The sequence below is a fragment of the Ambystoma mexicanum genome, chromosome 1q (genome assembly GCF_040938575.1).
Source record: "Ambystoma mexicanum isolate Mex_15411 chromosome 1q, UKY_AmexF1_1, whole genome shotgun sequence".
Taxonomy (NCBI): domain Eukaryota; kingdom Metazoa; phylum Chordata; class Amphibia; order Caudata; family Ambystomatidae; genus Ambystoma; species Ambystoma mexicanum.
Window position 1 is genome coordinate 1,094,779,253 of NC_090922.1, and position 15,296 is coordinate 1,094,794,548.

General features: G+C 44.6%; 1 protein-coding gene across 1 annotated transcript in view; it reads left to right on the forward strand.

The window, feature by feature from the left end:
- Positions 1–9,662, forward strand: part of LOC138541775 (bromodomain testis-specific protein-like) — a 651,829-nt gene extending 642,167 nt beyond the window's left edge. The window contains exon 7 of the mRNA XM_069641784.1: positions 8,190–9,662. Within this exon, the coding sequence (XP_069497885.1) occupies positions 8,190–8,258 (69 nt within the window). The 3' untranslated portion in view covers positions 8,259–9,662. The remainder of the gene's footprint in view (positions 1–8,189) is intronic.
- The last annotated feature ends 5,634 nt before the right edge of the window (positions 9,663–15,296 follow it).

Below are 15,296 nucleotides of genomic sequence, written 5' to 3' on the forward strand. Positions count from 1 at the left end.
CAGTCCATCGAAAATATAAATGGACTGGTTTCAATGGAAATGCACTTTTACATGTAAAAAACAGCTTTCCAATGCTTTTTTGTAACTTTAAAACGTTACATGGAGCTATCCAGTGCTGAAATTTCGGCACTGGCCAGCTCCTTGTAACGTTTTGAAGTTTTTATGTATATTTGAAGGGTTGCCCCCAGACCTCCTAAACCTAACCCTAATGTAATCCTTAATCCAACCCTAACCCTTAATCTAAACCTAGCCCCAACCCTAATCTAACCCTAGACTCCACCCAAACCCTAAATCTAACCCTAGCCCAAATCTAACCCTAGCCCTAACCTAACCCTTAATCTAACACTAATCTAACCTTTAATCTATTTCGATGGATCCATCGAATTATAGACAACGAAATGGTCATTCGATAGATACAGTCGGCGAGCAGAGAATGCTGTCGGGCTCCTTCCTGCTCTGTGCTGCTGGTGAGTGCTTCTTTTTTTCCTGCTTCCTTAAAGCGACAAGTCCAGGCAATTATAAATACAACTTTGTTGTATTTATGATTGCCATGCCGTGATTTTAGTTTCATGTTTCCCGAGCTCCCCCGAGCCAGGGAAGCTGTTGAATATTTTCAAGGCTGGAAGACTTAAAAAGAAAGTCCAAGCAATTATGATTACTTCGCCGGCTGCCGGCAGAGTATTCATAATTGCAGCGACTTTAGTTTTCTAGTTTCCCCGTGGTCGGGAAACTAGAAAAAGTCACAGCAATTATGAAAACTAGGCCGGCAAAATATTTATAATTGCTGTGCCTTTCATTTTACGTTTTCTGTGCTTCCCTGGGCTTGGGGAGCACAGAAAATGTACAGCTTTTGAGTGAACCTCCCCTTTAAGATCAAAAGAAAAAGAAACCTACCTTTCCCCTATATCTATGAGGGTTTTCCCTGCCTCAACTAAAAGTGCTAATGGCTATATCAGAATGTCGTTGCAACTAAAAAGAGTCCACCGCCCTGTGTGAAATGTCCCTGTCCCTTAAACTTAAAACTAAACTAAAGTTGTACCAATGTTCTTGGTCCAGGAGAATGACTCCCTCCTCCTGGATGGCACAATTCCGTTTGCAAGTCTTTCACCGGGGGAATGAATCCCTTCCCCTTACTTCAATACATCAAACAAAGGAATGCTGGCTTTGCACAAAATGTTCATTATTTCTACCCTCCATGGGGAATGACTGTAACGCTCACCTGACTCCCACGGGGGCGCTGGCCTGGTTCGAGCTGCTGTGACCTCGTCTAAGGTGATGCGCAGGGTTCGGAAGACAGACTGGACCGGGCCCCAGATCTGGCTTGTCTGACTCGCAGAAGTATCCTTCTGTAGGTGAGAATAGGGGGTTAACTGTCTGCGGGGTAATGCAATCGGCCTCCCACTTACCCCTCTCACCCTCCTCAAAACCCTTCTGTGCTTCCCCGTAGCGTCTCACCTTAGGGTCTGGAAGGACAAGCTCTCCATCCTGCTTCTGATGCAGGGGCGGGTTGGTATCCAGTTACGTCACTGGATTTTCGGATGGGTGAGAACCAAACTTGCTTGGCTTCCAGGTACGTTTTTTCTATAAGTGGTTCCCCTTGTGTCCATGCATTAATGTTCTAATGATAGTGTCTTTTTCCCCATAGGGGCCGGGGTACGGAATGCCGGGGAACAGGCGCCGACCCGAGGTGAGCAGTGAAATCCTTGTGGAAATCAGGTAAGTCTTTAATGAGTGTTTTGGTAATGTCTTTTCATTCACTCATTAACGCTGATGTCTTTTTCCCCTTAGGGGCCGGGGTCCGAAAATGCCTGGATGCGGCGCGGACCCGAAATGAAAAGGGAATGACCCAACAGGTAAGTCTTGACATGGAGTTTTAGCTTCCCTTTTCCCTTCTTTCTCTCACCTTTGTTCTTGTCTTTTTCTCCCTAGGCTCGGGGGCGCGACTGCGAATCCAGATGGTCGCTGCTGAACATGGAGGCGCCCTGTAAAGGTGAGTAGAATGCGGCGCTGCAGCGATCGATGTGATGTGCTTTTAAAAATAAATGTCTTCCTTTTCAGGATTGTCGGCGAAATGTCTCTGGGATGCAGATTTAGCAGGTGAGGCCTTTTCCTTCTTCTGTTCTCTTGTTCCCTTCCTTTGCAGGTGATTCAGGATGCTGGTAGGTGTGGCAGAAGTCAAGATGCAGGAGCAGACACGGTGAGCGTCCAGCTGCTAGATGCAGAACAACGCGAAGCACGTGTGGCTGATCGGGTGTGGTTTAAATAGCCTTGGAAGAAGTTCCTAGAATGTGTCCTTCCTCCAATCAGGTATGTATCCTTCCCCGACCACGCCCGGGTGGTAAATGAGTCCCACAGGTAAAGTAGTTCCTTTCAGGCCTCAAGGAGGCCGGGGTTTTGCAGCATGTCTGCATCAGGTAAGTGCACCCAAACACTTTCATAATGAGCCTGGCGCCTATGGCGCCAGGACTGACATTTTCTATGAGCCTGGCGCCATAGGCGCCAGGACGCTGTCCAAAGGGCCCCTATAAGGGGTTGCTGGGACCTTCCCCGGGGACTTGATGTCCGCTTTCGGGGACGCAGGGCCTGAGCCGGCTCCCCGGGAGTGGGCATCGTGACAATGACTTCCTTTCCATGCATCACGGTTTGCTCAGAATGACTCCCTTCTCCTGGTGTCTGGTTCTGTGTTTTCCCCTCACAAAGCCAGGGGAAATCACTCTCTTCCCTTGGCCTTCCTTGGCTTTGTTCTCTCACACTCTTGGATTTTACTTTCACAGTTCACAACACCTGTTACGCTCACCTGGTTCCCACGGGGACGTCGATCTGGACCGGCCTGGTGCCACGTAGAGCCGAGATGACTGACTGGACACCCCCACTTACTTTGTTTGTCGGCTCGTATGAATATCTTTCTGCAAAGGAGAAAGGGAATTAACCTCCTGTAATTCGAGCGTTAACCCACCTTCCACTCCCGTCGTCTGCCCACTGACCACTCCCGATGTTCCCTCTTGTTCTCACCTGATGGTTTAGAAAGGTGGGCTCTCCATCCTCCATCGAGCGCAGGGGCGCGTAGATGACCAGTTACTTCACTGGCGTGGAGGAATTGGTGAGTTCCAGTATTGACTCTGGGATCCAATAGTTTGTAAGAGTTCAAATGTCTGATCTTCACTCTTTCCGATTCCTTGTAGGTTGCCAACTTAACCACCACGAAGAGTCCAAAGGGCAGTTGGTGAGAGTCAGGTAAGTCTATAGTGGCTTTCCCCTTAGGGGCCGGGGTACGGCGAGGATGCAGAGTTAACTGCGCCGACTCGATATGAGGTGAGTTTCCCCTGCGGTAAATCAGGTAAGTCTTTGGGGGGTAGCTTGTAATGTCCAGTGGTTTCCCCTTAGGGGCCGGGGTGCGGCGGTGATGCAGAGTTAACTGCGCCGACCCGAGATGAGGTGAGTACCCCCTGTGGTAATCCGGTAAGTCTTTGGGGGAAGCTTGTATTGCCCTTTTGCATTCCCGTGCTCACCTGGCTTTTCTTGTCCCCTTAGATATCGGAGAGCGGTTTGGGAATTCAGAGTCTGCGATGGAGTGAGGAAAAGCTGCACTGGATGGTGAGTACAGCGCGGCACTGCGAGGTGCGTGACGATGCGCGTGCAATGACTCCTTCAAGATCGACAGCGCGATGGATCAAGAGTTCAGGTAAGGTTTCAAGTTTGAACCTCTTCTCCTTCTTTCTTTTCGTTTCCAGGTGGTCCAGGACTGAAGCGAGCGTGGCTGAAGACTGGAAGATGCTGGAGGCACGGTGAGCGTTACGCTGCTGAATGCAGAATAACGCGAAGCACGTGTGGCTGTCCGGGCGTGGTTTAAATAGCCTAGGAAGAAGTCCCAGGTAAGTATTCTTCCACAGCCCGCACCCGAGAAAAAAGTAGTCCCTTAGGTAAATAGTCCCTCCTAAGCCCCATTTGGCTTGTGGCTTCGTGCAGCATGGTCTGCACCAGGTGAGTATGCAGCATGGTCTGCATTAGGTAAGTTTTCTGAAATGAACCTGGCGCCCATGGCGCCAGGACTGACTTTATCCTTATGAGCCTGGCGCCATAGGCGCCAGGACTGCAACCAAACAGCCCCTAACTGGGGTTTTTGGGCATGCTCCAAATGGCATGATGCCTGCTTCCGGGGTTGCTGGGCCTGGTCTGGCTTCCCGGGGGCAGGCATCATGACAACACCAGGGTGAATTACTCCCTTCCACTGGCCCTTCTCAGGCTTTTTACTACAGTTCACAATGCCAGGGGGGATTGTCTCCCTTCCCCTGGCCTTTCACATATATAAACTTGGTGGTGTGGGTCCCAGACCTGAGCTTCTTTCTGGTTTTGTCTGGGCAGACCTGGTTCACTCGCCTGCCAGGTTCTGCCATGAAAAAGATGACTAGTGAGGATCTCCTTCCCAAGTTGCAGGTCCCCAGCCCCGTTTTCTCCTCTGTATTTTGTTCCCGATATACCTGGTTCACTCTCCTGCCATGTACTGTCATATCCCTTTTCGTATATATCTGGGTCCCAGGTCCGAGGTTTCTCTTGCCTCTTTTCTCGATCCTGACAGCCCATGTACCTTCTTGGTCCGGTTCTTCGTTGTTTGCATGCTTCTCCAACGTTTCGTTCAGCTTCTCGCGTTCTTGTGCTACTTCTGCGGTGACTGCAGTGGCTCTGCAGCACTTCTCTCTGGGTGGGTTGCTCCTCTTGCCACAACCACCTGGTCTGGTTACTGCTTCCACCCGGACCTCCGCTCTTCTGGTTCTTTTGTCTGCCTAGGCATGGCGGACTATACAGGGATGCCTCCGCTCCTTCGTACGCGTCCCGGTCTGCAGCAGCCTCTCTCTTCCACACTGGATGTCCACCATACTCGCGCATCTTCCTGGGAGGGTCTGACAAAAAAGGTAAATCCTTGCTCTCTCTTTATGTTGAATGAGCAATGACTGCTAGTGATGGGGAGAATTCTCTGTTTAGGCTGAATTTCCTAACCTAGTGAGGCCCCCAGCAGCTTTGTTGGATTTCTGGAGTTTGTTTTTTTCTCCTGCCCCTCTTGGACTTGATTTATGGTGTTCTATTGACTGTTAATGTGTTTTATGGGCTATGGGGTCCTTTACTCCATAGGGTCTCATGTGTTTTTACTATGTGTGTTACACAGCACCCTCCGTGCAGTGACACATGTGTGTCATAGTGACACCCCACCATACACTCCATACCCTGGGACTGACTACGGTCTCCCAGGGCATGTAAAGTCACCATTGGCTTTACTATTCCCAAATTATTAACAGAAACCAGTACAAACCATCATATTGTGGACGTACTGGTCGGGGCAATTCGATTGCCCCGGGGTCTGTTAGTCGAGGGGGCACGTCTCCGTCCCCCATGATCGAGTTTTGGCTGGTGGCAGTGGATACTACTTTTTATATTCGACCGCGAATATATCCCTATGGGATTTTCCCATTGTTCGAGGCTACCAACTTTAATTATTTAATTCTCATAGCCTCGAACATACCGCCGGTTTATTTATTTAATATTAATTCGCCGGTTGGTATTTTTTGCCGGGACTCGATTCTAAAATGGCGTTTGTGTTCTCTTCTGTGACTCCAACCCAAGTCGAGCCCTTTATTCCACTTTTGGTGGGCTTCTCCACAGAAGCCTCCAAAAGTGGTGCCACTCTGTCTGGGTACCACAGGGGATGTGGGAGGGGGTTTAGGCACCCTGGACTGAGTTACCTTGGTAACTCAAGTCGCACTCTTGTGTGATTGGCCCAAGTGGTGAGCCGGCCGGCTCACCACTTAGCATGTTTGATTGACAGCTAGTCTGAGTGAATGGGGGTGTGCTGCATAAAAGCAGGGCTTTGGGGAATGGAACTTCAGAAGTCGCCACAGGACCTGAGAATCCGACGAGGGAGAAGCTGAGCTGACCTACTACGACGACACCACCGGTGGAGCCCTGCGGAACCGACTCACCACTTCCCGACGACAGAGAAGATCTCCCTGCTGGAGAGTCTTCTTCCCCTGACTGGTGGGCACAACCAGTTTACCTTCTTTTTCTCGCATCCCAGGACGTCTTGTGGTCGAATTGCCCGTGCCAAGCACCCCGGCAACCAGATAGCCACTTACCACTGGACCGCGAACTAAAGGACCGCTCCTTTTAACTGAGAACTCCGCGGCTGGTTTCTTCCCTGGCAGTGCAACGGACTCCTGTCTTCCTCCCCGACGAGATCCTCTCTTCCCCCGGACGAAGCACTGACTTGCATCCGCTGCCAGGAACAACTTCCCCCGCTGGAGCATTCTCACCACTTTAAGCATACCGTGTCCGCCAGGCCTCCCTTTCTAAAGATTGCTGCAAGGTAATAATAATCCCTTAACCTTCTGGACTGGGCTGGCCGCCTTGACCATCTAACTGGTCCCTTTCTTTTGGTCCAACTCTTTCTGAACCTTTTCAAGACTTTTGTGCACTTTTCAACCGTGTGACCTTGGACACATTTTGTTCTGATCCTCTTAAAGTGGATCTGGCCTTCTGAACTCTAACTTCACGGTTTGACTCTGCCTTCCTCTCTTGCTGTGTTGTGAAAGTGTTGGGATCTGTTTCAATTTATACTCTGCTTTTCCCTCCCTTTTAAAACGAATTATTGGAGTGCCATCTGCGTTAAGCGCTCACCGCTGTCAGATGTGGTTTTAAATAAATAATTATATCTCTTTTACACCAAGCTCTGGTCAGTGTTTGCTTGTTCTACTGTGTTCTTTTGACCTATTGTGAATACTCTGTATACTGCCTAATTCTTCTTGAGGGAAGTCTGACTGCTCAGCCACAGCTACCAAGTGAATCTGTGTGGTACAGACTGCTACCAAGTGGGTTTACTGCCAAACACCTGTAGTCTTAAATCTTTTGCAGTGGTCCCAGAGGGTCTGCACAGGTTTCTGCTTAACAGCTAGAAAGCTCATTCAAGTTATTAGGAGGACTCTTCATTGTTTGGCACCTCCTCCTTGTCTCAGTATCTGTGAAGAAGATCTTCATTAAGTCATCCCTACTCTTTCTCCTCTCATTAACTGTAGGGTATTCAGTCTCACATATATATAGATGAAAGTGTGTGGTATGAAAGTAAGGGATGGTAAGGTGGGACTCATGGACTGAGAGGAGGTAAAGGAAGTGGGTGAGGGGCGTTGTACACATTCTCCCAAGATGTCCTCCTTGATCCCCAGAGGGGGAGTCCCTCCCCATGAGATCCTCCTGCTTAGTACCACCCCTAGGCGAACTAACGGGTAGCACCCTCACCTCACTTGCCTCATGGGAATGAGCTCCCCCTTAGGGAGAAGTGACAGCATCTCAGGATTCGTCACGATAGTCAGTTTGAAAATGTGTTCAATCTTAAATGTGTGAGAGAAGGTTCAAAGAAGAAATAAATGTCCCCCTATTTCCTTTTGTATTGGGGACAAAAACTGTATATAAAGATTGAAAAAAGGGTTGCCCAATATAGAACTAATCTACCCTAATGCATGACTGCATCCTCCAAAATGTCTATTATAGTGTGCGCGAATGTTAAGCAACACATGCAAAATTGTCATTTACTTAAAACTGATTTGTAAGAAATTGTTAAAATGCATGATTTAAAAGAAATCATTGCTACAATTTTATTGTCAATTTAGTGAACATTTGGAATGTTTTCTTTTAAGTCGCACACAATTTATTCATAAACCTTTGTTCTTTCTTAGGAAAGCAGTCAATGTTTCTTTTTTCTAAAGGTTTATTTCAAATATATTTTCAGTTTTAAATAGTATGCATCCTTTTAAGTGCTTAGTTATAGGTCTACTTGCATATTCAATGAACCTTGAAAATCATTTTACACCATAATGCTTTATAGCATTTTTTATTTTCTACAGTTTTTTTTTCAACATTTGAAACTTAAAAAAGATATTAAACAATTGAATGAAATCCTATAAATTAATGCAGTTAGTTAACAGTGACATTGGACATCCCAATTCAATTATGACACTTTATGCTAAACTAATGCAATTTACAGTCACATCCCTTAGGCTGCACAAATCGCTTTTGGAAAGAGGCATTGTCTAATAAATTTCAGTATGACAGTGGAAGCATATTTGTATAAGAATCAAGAATTTGATGTTTTATCATCTGTTGCTTTTCTATGTTAATTTTCTAATATTCTGTTTTCCTTTTCACAGATGGCAGGCACCATTAATATGTATTTCCAAAGTGAAATTATGGCTACTTTTGAAGAAAATCTTAATTGAGTGTGGATATAGCATGTGTCCTTTTGGAGTGGAGTCAATCAACAGGATATTATGATGTGTGATGCTGCTTACTTTGTGAAATTAACCTCATACCAGATACTTGATGTCTGCGCACTTTATTGTACTACATGCCCTTATAGCTCATGGAAAAAGTAAAGTTAATCTAAGCAAGTGAGCACCTAATTTAAGAATATATTGTACTTCATTGTATATTTATTTTATAAATTGTAATTGACATAATGTATGTTTTTCTCTTCTAATATACCTGGCTGAAATGCAAATGATGCATTCCTGGAATGTCATATAGGAGAATAGGACACACAAAGATTACTGCATGGCATGAACAACTAACAATGCACTTAATTATTTTTTTAAAGACAATTTATCTCAAGGTAATGTCACATAGTGATGACTAAGCTTTTATAGCTTGAGATGTATAGGTGCTGAAATATCATGCAGAATACTGTAACTTTATTCATGTAAGACTCTGTAAAGTATTTACTTTTTTTGTTGTTGTTGTCGGGTCTAATCAAATATTAGACCTGAAGTGTTGCGCACATAGACCCAGCTCGTATTCTGTGTGTTTTGTACACGGACAGTGTCATTGTGCATCGTATTTGCACCAGGGCAAAAATTGCCCTGGTACAAAAGGCTTTAAAACAATAGATATTGACATTAGGACGTTTGCCTCTGTGCGAATACTGTGCACTTTTACCAGTGTAAGCTTTCTATATTATTACCCTTAATCTTGTGTTTCGCTTGCGTTGATATTTATTTCAGCAGTATTTGACAAAAATCATGGTTTATTTTAGGGTAGATTCATTGATACAAGAAATTGTAATTTTCTCACTTTCACAGACCTTGAAATTGGAATTTGCATTTCTGTTATTATGTTTTGAAAATAGCTTGATATACAACAAAAGCCTCAAATTCTAGCCTAATGCTTGCTATGTATAGTGAATTCAAACGTGAAAAATATTATCAAAATTCAATTTTCTATGCAATATTTTTGACAGTAGATTGCAGTTTAGGTACAACAATGCTGGTATTGATGTTCCCCATGTGTTCATGCTGTCAAGCGTCTTGTATTTTTTAAACCATTTGACATTGTAGACAGTTCATGTGTTTCTTGAATAGGTCTAGTTTTGATACTGCACATAGAAAGCCAAATTAGTATTTACTAGTCAAACATTAGTGCCTTATTGGCACATCAATGTATCTGACAACAGTGCTGTGTCAAAATTGTTTATTTCTGCTATTATGTTTAGAAACCAGCTTAATATACCACAATTACTAAAAATTCAAAATGTTGACACATTTTATTTACTTTAATTCTTTTTGCATACAGCGAAGGAAACCAGTGTAAATAAACACCCCTTGTACTGTAATAAACTAAGTGACATATTGTTGTAGTCCCTCAAATTGTTTGACTTGAACAAATAATGTCCATTATATTTTTGTGAAAATCGGTTGATGCTGAAAAATACACACCGTAAGGATTTTTTAATCACATCCATTGATTGTACATTCTCAATTCAGCAGTAGTTGTGAATACCTTTAATTATATTTGCCAACAGGCCATAATCTATTTGGCCTTCTATTGTCTACTACTTTAACATTTTCTGTTCCTTACTCAATGAACTCTCGCTGGTTGATGACTTTCTCGGCCTACCAGAATCTGGATCACTTCAAAATTGTTTAAGGGTGCATTTATTTTGACTTAAAATGTCTGTTATTGCTATTGTTCTGACTAGTGTTCCATATGAATCTCGGCTGTAAACGTTCCCATTTACTCTTTTTGCTCTTGCTCACACCACAATGCCCTTGCTTTGCTTCAGTCCTGTGTTGGTTGTTAGAACTGATTTTCTATATTCTGGCCTGGTGGACAGATGTATAGAAGGCCAACCAATATTGTGAAAGGAACAACTCTAGGAAGCTGTGGCCAAACCAGTTTAGGTAGCCGTGACAGGCGGTCTAGGCTAAGTTCTTCAGAGGTGGTGAGCTTGTAAGGGGTCCACAATGAGGCACACAATGGTACTCACAGATTACATTTAGACAGGATGTATAAAAATACAGTTATTTATTTATGGCCAAAAGACTCTCTAGAAAAATGACTACTAGCAGGTAGACTTATCACACAACTCTATCAAACTAAATACATGTATACACACACTTTGTTATAGGGCATAATACACTTCTGAAACTCCTGCAAAGGAAAGGTTAGACAAGTATTATGTACGTATGGTCCACAGAGATAATCCCTAACTAAAATTGTCCAGCCCTAAATTGCGTAGGGCCTTTTGCCCAATAGTTCAGGTTACAGTTCCACAGAAGTTAGGATGCAGGAGAAAATATGCAGGTAGGGTCTCTGGGGTACAGTGAAGGGTTCTTAGGGTTAGGGTTCAAGTTAGACTAATGCCGAAATGTAGCCCCAACAGTCAGATGTCTTGCACAAGTAAGCAATGGCAAAGCCAAAAGTGTTATAAATAAGCATTATTATAAGCCTGTTGACTTATAATGGGAATATAGGGGTAGGTTAGAAACTCTGTAACTTACCCCTGTACTCCGATTCTTCCCCAGACTTGGCAGAACAAAGGAAGATGGTTCGACGTTGCTTTTCCTGCCGAAAGACGCAGTCCTCGATTCCCAGAGGTTGCAGGGACTTATAATGGGAGTGTAGGGGTAGGTTATAAACTCTGTAACTTACCCCCCATACTCCGATTCTTCCCCAGACTTGCAAAAAACAGTGGGGGGTCCTTGGAAGTTCCTCTGCCGGTCCCGGTTACAAGAGCCTTACGCAGATTCTTTTACTCAACAGGAGTACCGACAACAACCCCAGACACATGTTTCGGTCTGGTTGGACCTCATCAGTAGGGAGGAGGGGGAGCTGTGCCTCTCTAAGAATAGTGAGCAAGGGGTCCACGTCTGGATTTCCCTAGTAACTTAGGTGTACCCTTAAATTATGCAAAAAATAGGGGGGGAATGTCCTCTGCTGGACATTCGTCCCGGTTACGAGAGCCTTACCCAGATATTTTAGCTCACTATCTTTCACAGAGGAGAAATATCCAAAACATACCAGACTTTGTCCTGCCCTGGGCAGTCGAGCACCAAAATTCTAGGCCATTCTCCCGCCGGAAGAAGGAGTCCTCGATTCCCAGGGGTTGCAAGTTCGAGCTGATCTCTGGTTGGTGTATTTCACTGTTGCAAGGACTCTCGGTCGAAGAATGCAGAAAAACTCGATGTAGCACCCCTCTCAGGACTGGACTCAGGTCAGGTAAGCAAGTATACTGCACTTTTAGTTTAGAATGCAAAATGTTGTGGCTCACACATTTATCTTATTTATTTATTGGTTATTTGTAATGTGCCCTATACAGCAAAAATTGTGGGCACTCTTCCACAAATCCGATGTCATACTACACCTGAGAAAACCTGCAGGGTTTGATTTGATGGGCTTTGTATTTACAAAGGGACTTTTGATGCCGGCAGCTGGACAGCCACAGGACAGTTCCAGGGCACTTCTGAAGGCCTCCGCTGGCAGAGCACAGAGCAGACGTTGGGAATGGATGGTGCCTCCTCTCCAAGGGTCGTAGCTCCTTCACAGGACTACTAAAGATCACAAGCAAGACAGGGCTCCTCCAGGGCAGCAGCAGAAGTTGGTTGCCAGGCCTCCTTCAGTCAGGTCTCCGGTTTCTTCGCAGGTCTCACAGCTGGATAGGATACTTGGCTCCTTCAGGTTTCTCCAGGATCTCTGAAGAATGGGTGCAGGGGTCCTCTTCTTATCCTAAAAGCCAGGTAAGAGCTGAAACTCTCACTAGCCAATAGCAGGACTAGCCCACGCACATACCCCTGCATTGGTCCAATCAGGACCACCGGCAGGAACATTCATGCATACCACTCAACAACACTGAAACAAGTTTGTGGATTGGGGTCAGACAGACCCAGCCCACATCCTGCCAGCAAACACACACAGCCCTCCAGTAGCCCACCAGAGGCTCCTGCTTTCCCAGGTACTGGAAGTCCTTATAAGGATTTTCCTGGGCCCTTGGGCCAGGAAGAAGGCTTAAAGACAAGATGGCAAAAGAACAGGCGAAAAATGTAATGTCACGGTTTATCCACAGTTAGCAGCCAAACGCTGTAAAGCTAATACAAAAATCCCCAAAAAGTGGGGAAAAGTCACTGCTGCCACCACCCTATCCTTTTAGCACACCTAGAGTAACCATAAAACATCTGAGTGTTAGTTTAGTGCAAAAACAAAATGCACCCCTTTGTACTGCAGTGTAAACTGCTGTGCACAATGATAACAAGTTACCACAAGTGATACAAAAGTAACCAAAAGTAGTAACACGACTAAGGGAAACAATGCTTCCCAGTACTGACAGCCTGAAGGACATATCAGTTTCCCCATAACATATGAGTAAAGGTCAGTGTATTGAAGCTTAATGCTTCACTACACTGTGAAAAGTCCACGTCAGATTCAAAAATAAAAGCAAAATGTTTGGGATTCCATAAAGATGGAAGGAAAGGTGCAGTAAAGAGAAATCTTTCCTAACATTGGTCATTGATGGAGTCTTCCCATTGTGACTGACCCGCTTGTTCCTGGTCCCTGAAATGCAAGGTTACTTTACTTGGAACTGTTTTTCAGATTCTTGGGCTACACCGTCTGCCACTCTGCTATTCTTTTGCCACCACTATTACATTCAGCGCAGTTCCTGAACCTGTATTGTCTTGTGCTCTTGATTACTTATAGATTCCTTCCTCCCACAGATTCCTCATCTCCAGTGCCAGCAGTCTTCAAAAACATTTTACCACCAGTATGCACAGCATGCCTGCGCTTGGCACCATTATGTGCTGGACGCCTTGGTGGAGGAGGTATATATGAAGAAGTTGAGCCCCATGACCTTAGTTTTGCCCTTTTTCACAAGCACTCAGCTGCTGAGGTACCACAGAACAGATGCACTATCTTCCAAGTGGGGCAGGTTGGGAGGGCGATGAATCTGTGGGAGGAACATCCATCTGAAAGAAAATTACAGAGAGGTAAGTAATTTGTTCTTCTAATGTATTCCTTCCTCCCACAGAGTCTTCATCTTTGATAGGCTCACATAGTACTACATAGGTCTGGAGGAGGGAGAAGAGCAAGCAGATACTAAGTAAACCAGAAAAATCTGGATGACTGCTCAACCAAAGTGAGCTGCATGCCCTTACTGGTAATCCATTGTGAGGGGTCCGAAATGAGAGCCGGACACAAGATTGTCTTGTTTCTACAAAAAGATGTTTATTAAAAGAAAAAGGGCTCCAGTTCAACAGTATGGGCGGAAACGCCGACTGACAATTCCAGTTCGAATACGCACATGCGTTCATATAGCGGAGGAGCCGCAATCGAAATTCTGTTGGATACTTATCTGTTATATATAAGAACTAGTGTCAAGCCTCCTCAGCCTTGGAAGAAGAGCTTGTGCTCGAAACACGTGTCGGCTGTCTTTGAATTGCATTAAATTATGCTTAATTGAAAACTTTAATTTCTGGCTGTGTGCGCAATCTCTGGGAGCAAACCAACCCTCATTAAAAGAAAAAGGGTCAGACAAATGCCTTTCTTACTTATGCTAAAGAGGAGTTCCCCTGCCTATAAACTGAAAACGTAGGATCTGTCTGTGTCAGGATGTCAATGACTGAAAAAACTGCCCTTGCGTACAGAACTTACTATCTTGGCCCTCACACTATAAACAAATGAAAATAAATGTGTAAGGGAAATCTCTTCAACTAGCCCAAAAGTGTTCACAACTGAAAAAAGTATAATTATAACAAAACTTTCTTCATGCCGGAAGCCCTTGGTTCCAGGGGGTAGATCCCCTTCCCCTGGGTTCTTGATTATAAGACGAATGGTCACTTTTGTAAACAGTTCTTTGGTGTCTTGTTGGGACTCAAAATATTCCTGTGTAGATAACCAAGTCTTTAACAGTGTATCTTTAATGCAACTTTCACCTCGGTCTGGATAGCAATGTCTTTCTTTAACAACTAACTTTCCAGGGTTTAACAAAAAATGCCAACCTTTCCTGTACCATTTCTTGGGGCTTACAAATTGCCCTTTTACTCTACTGCCAGGTACCGTTATGCAATGCGAACTGCCTGGTGTATTCTCCTGCCAGGACACATTCTGCAGCACCAATTGCCTAGTGCACTCGCCTGCCGGACTTCACTTATTAGTTTCACTTGCCTGGTATACTCCCAGGCAAGGACAGGACTTTTATATATTTCAAATGTGTGCTATCTTGCTAGTCAGTATTTCTCATATTGTTTACTAACCTGCTGTCTTTGGTTTCCCAGGACTTCTCATATATATTTTGCTCACCTTGTGTCTGTGGTTTCCAGGACTTTTCATATGCTTCACTCTATCATCGGTATTGTAGGTATGGCCCTCAGATTGATAGGTATATACTCTTGGTAAGGTTTGTTTAGGTTTGGTCCCACATTTACATTTCAAATATTTACAGTTCATTGGGGTTTGCCTTTTTTCTTTTCAGTATTCAAATAAACCTTTTGTTGTATTCACAAGGTAACAATGTCCAAATTGCTATTGGCCTGGTCACCGGAATGCCCCGGGTTCCCCACTGGCTTCGGGTAGACTCGCCAGCATTCTCAAGTGTCTATGGTTGGGTTTGCGCTTCTGCGACATGCTGCTTTCAACCGTTTTCCAATCTGGAGGCTGTAAACGTTCTTCTGGTCTCCCTCTATCTTTATAAACCGGAACTGGTCCTTATCCTTTCTCGCATTTTTGCCCTCGATTATGTGTTTGAAATATTATTATCATTGATTAGATGCAATGCTGCTATGCAGTCCCTCATGTGTATATGTGTGAGTTCTGTATAGTAACTTAACTCAATGCAGCAAGGTACTGTTTTTTTTTTTGTTGGATGAAAGGGGAACAGGTTTTCAGCATTTCTTGCTGTTAGTTTAAAGTTGATCACGAGCAAGTCCTAGGCCCTTGAAAGTACACTATCTCTGAAATTGACATTAAAGTTCAGTTTGTGTCCTTGCCGTCTT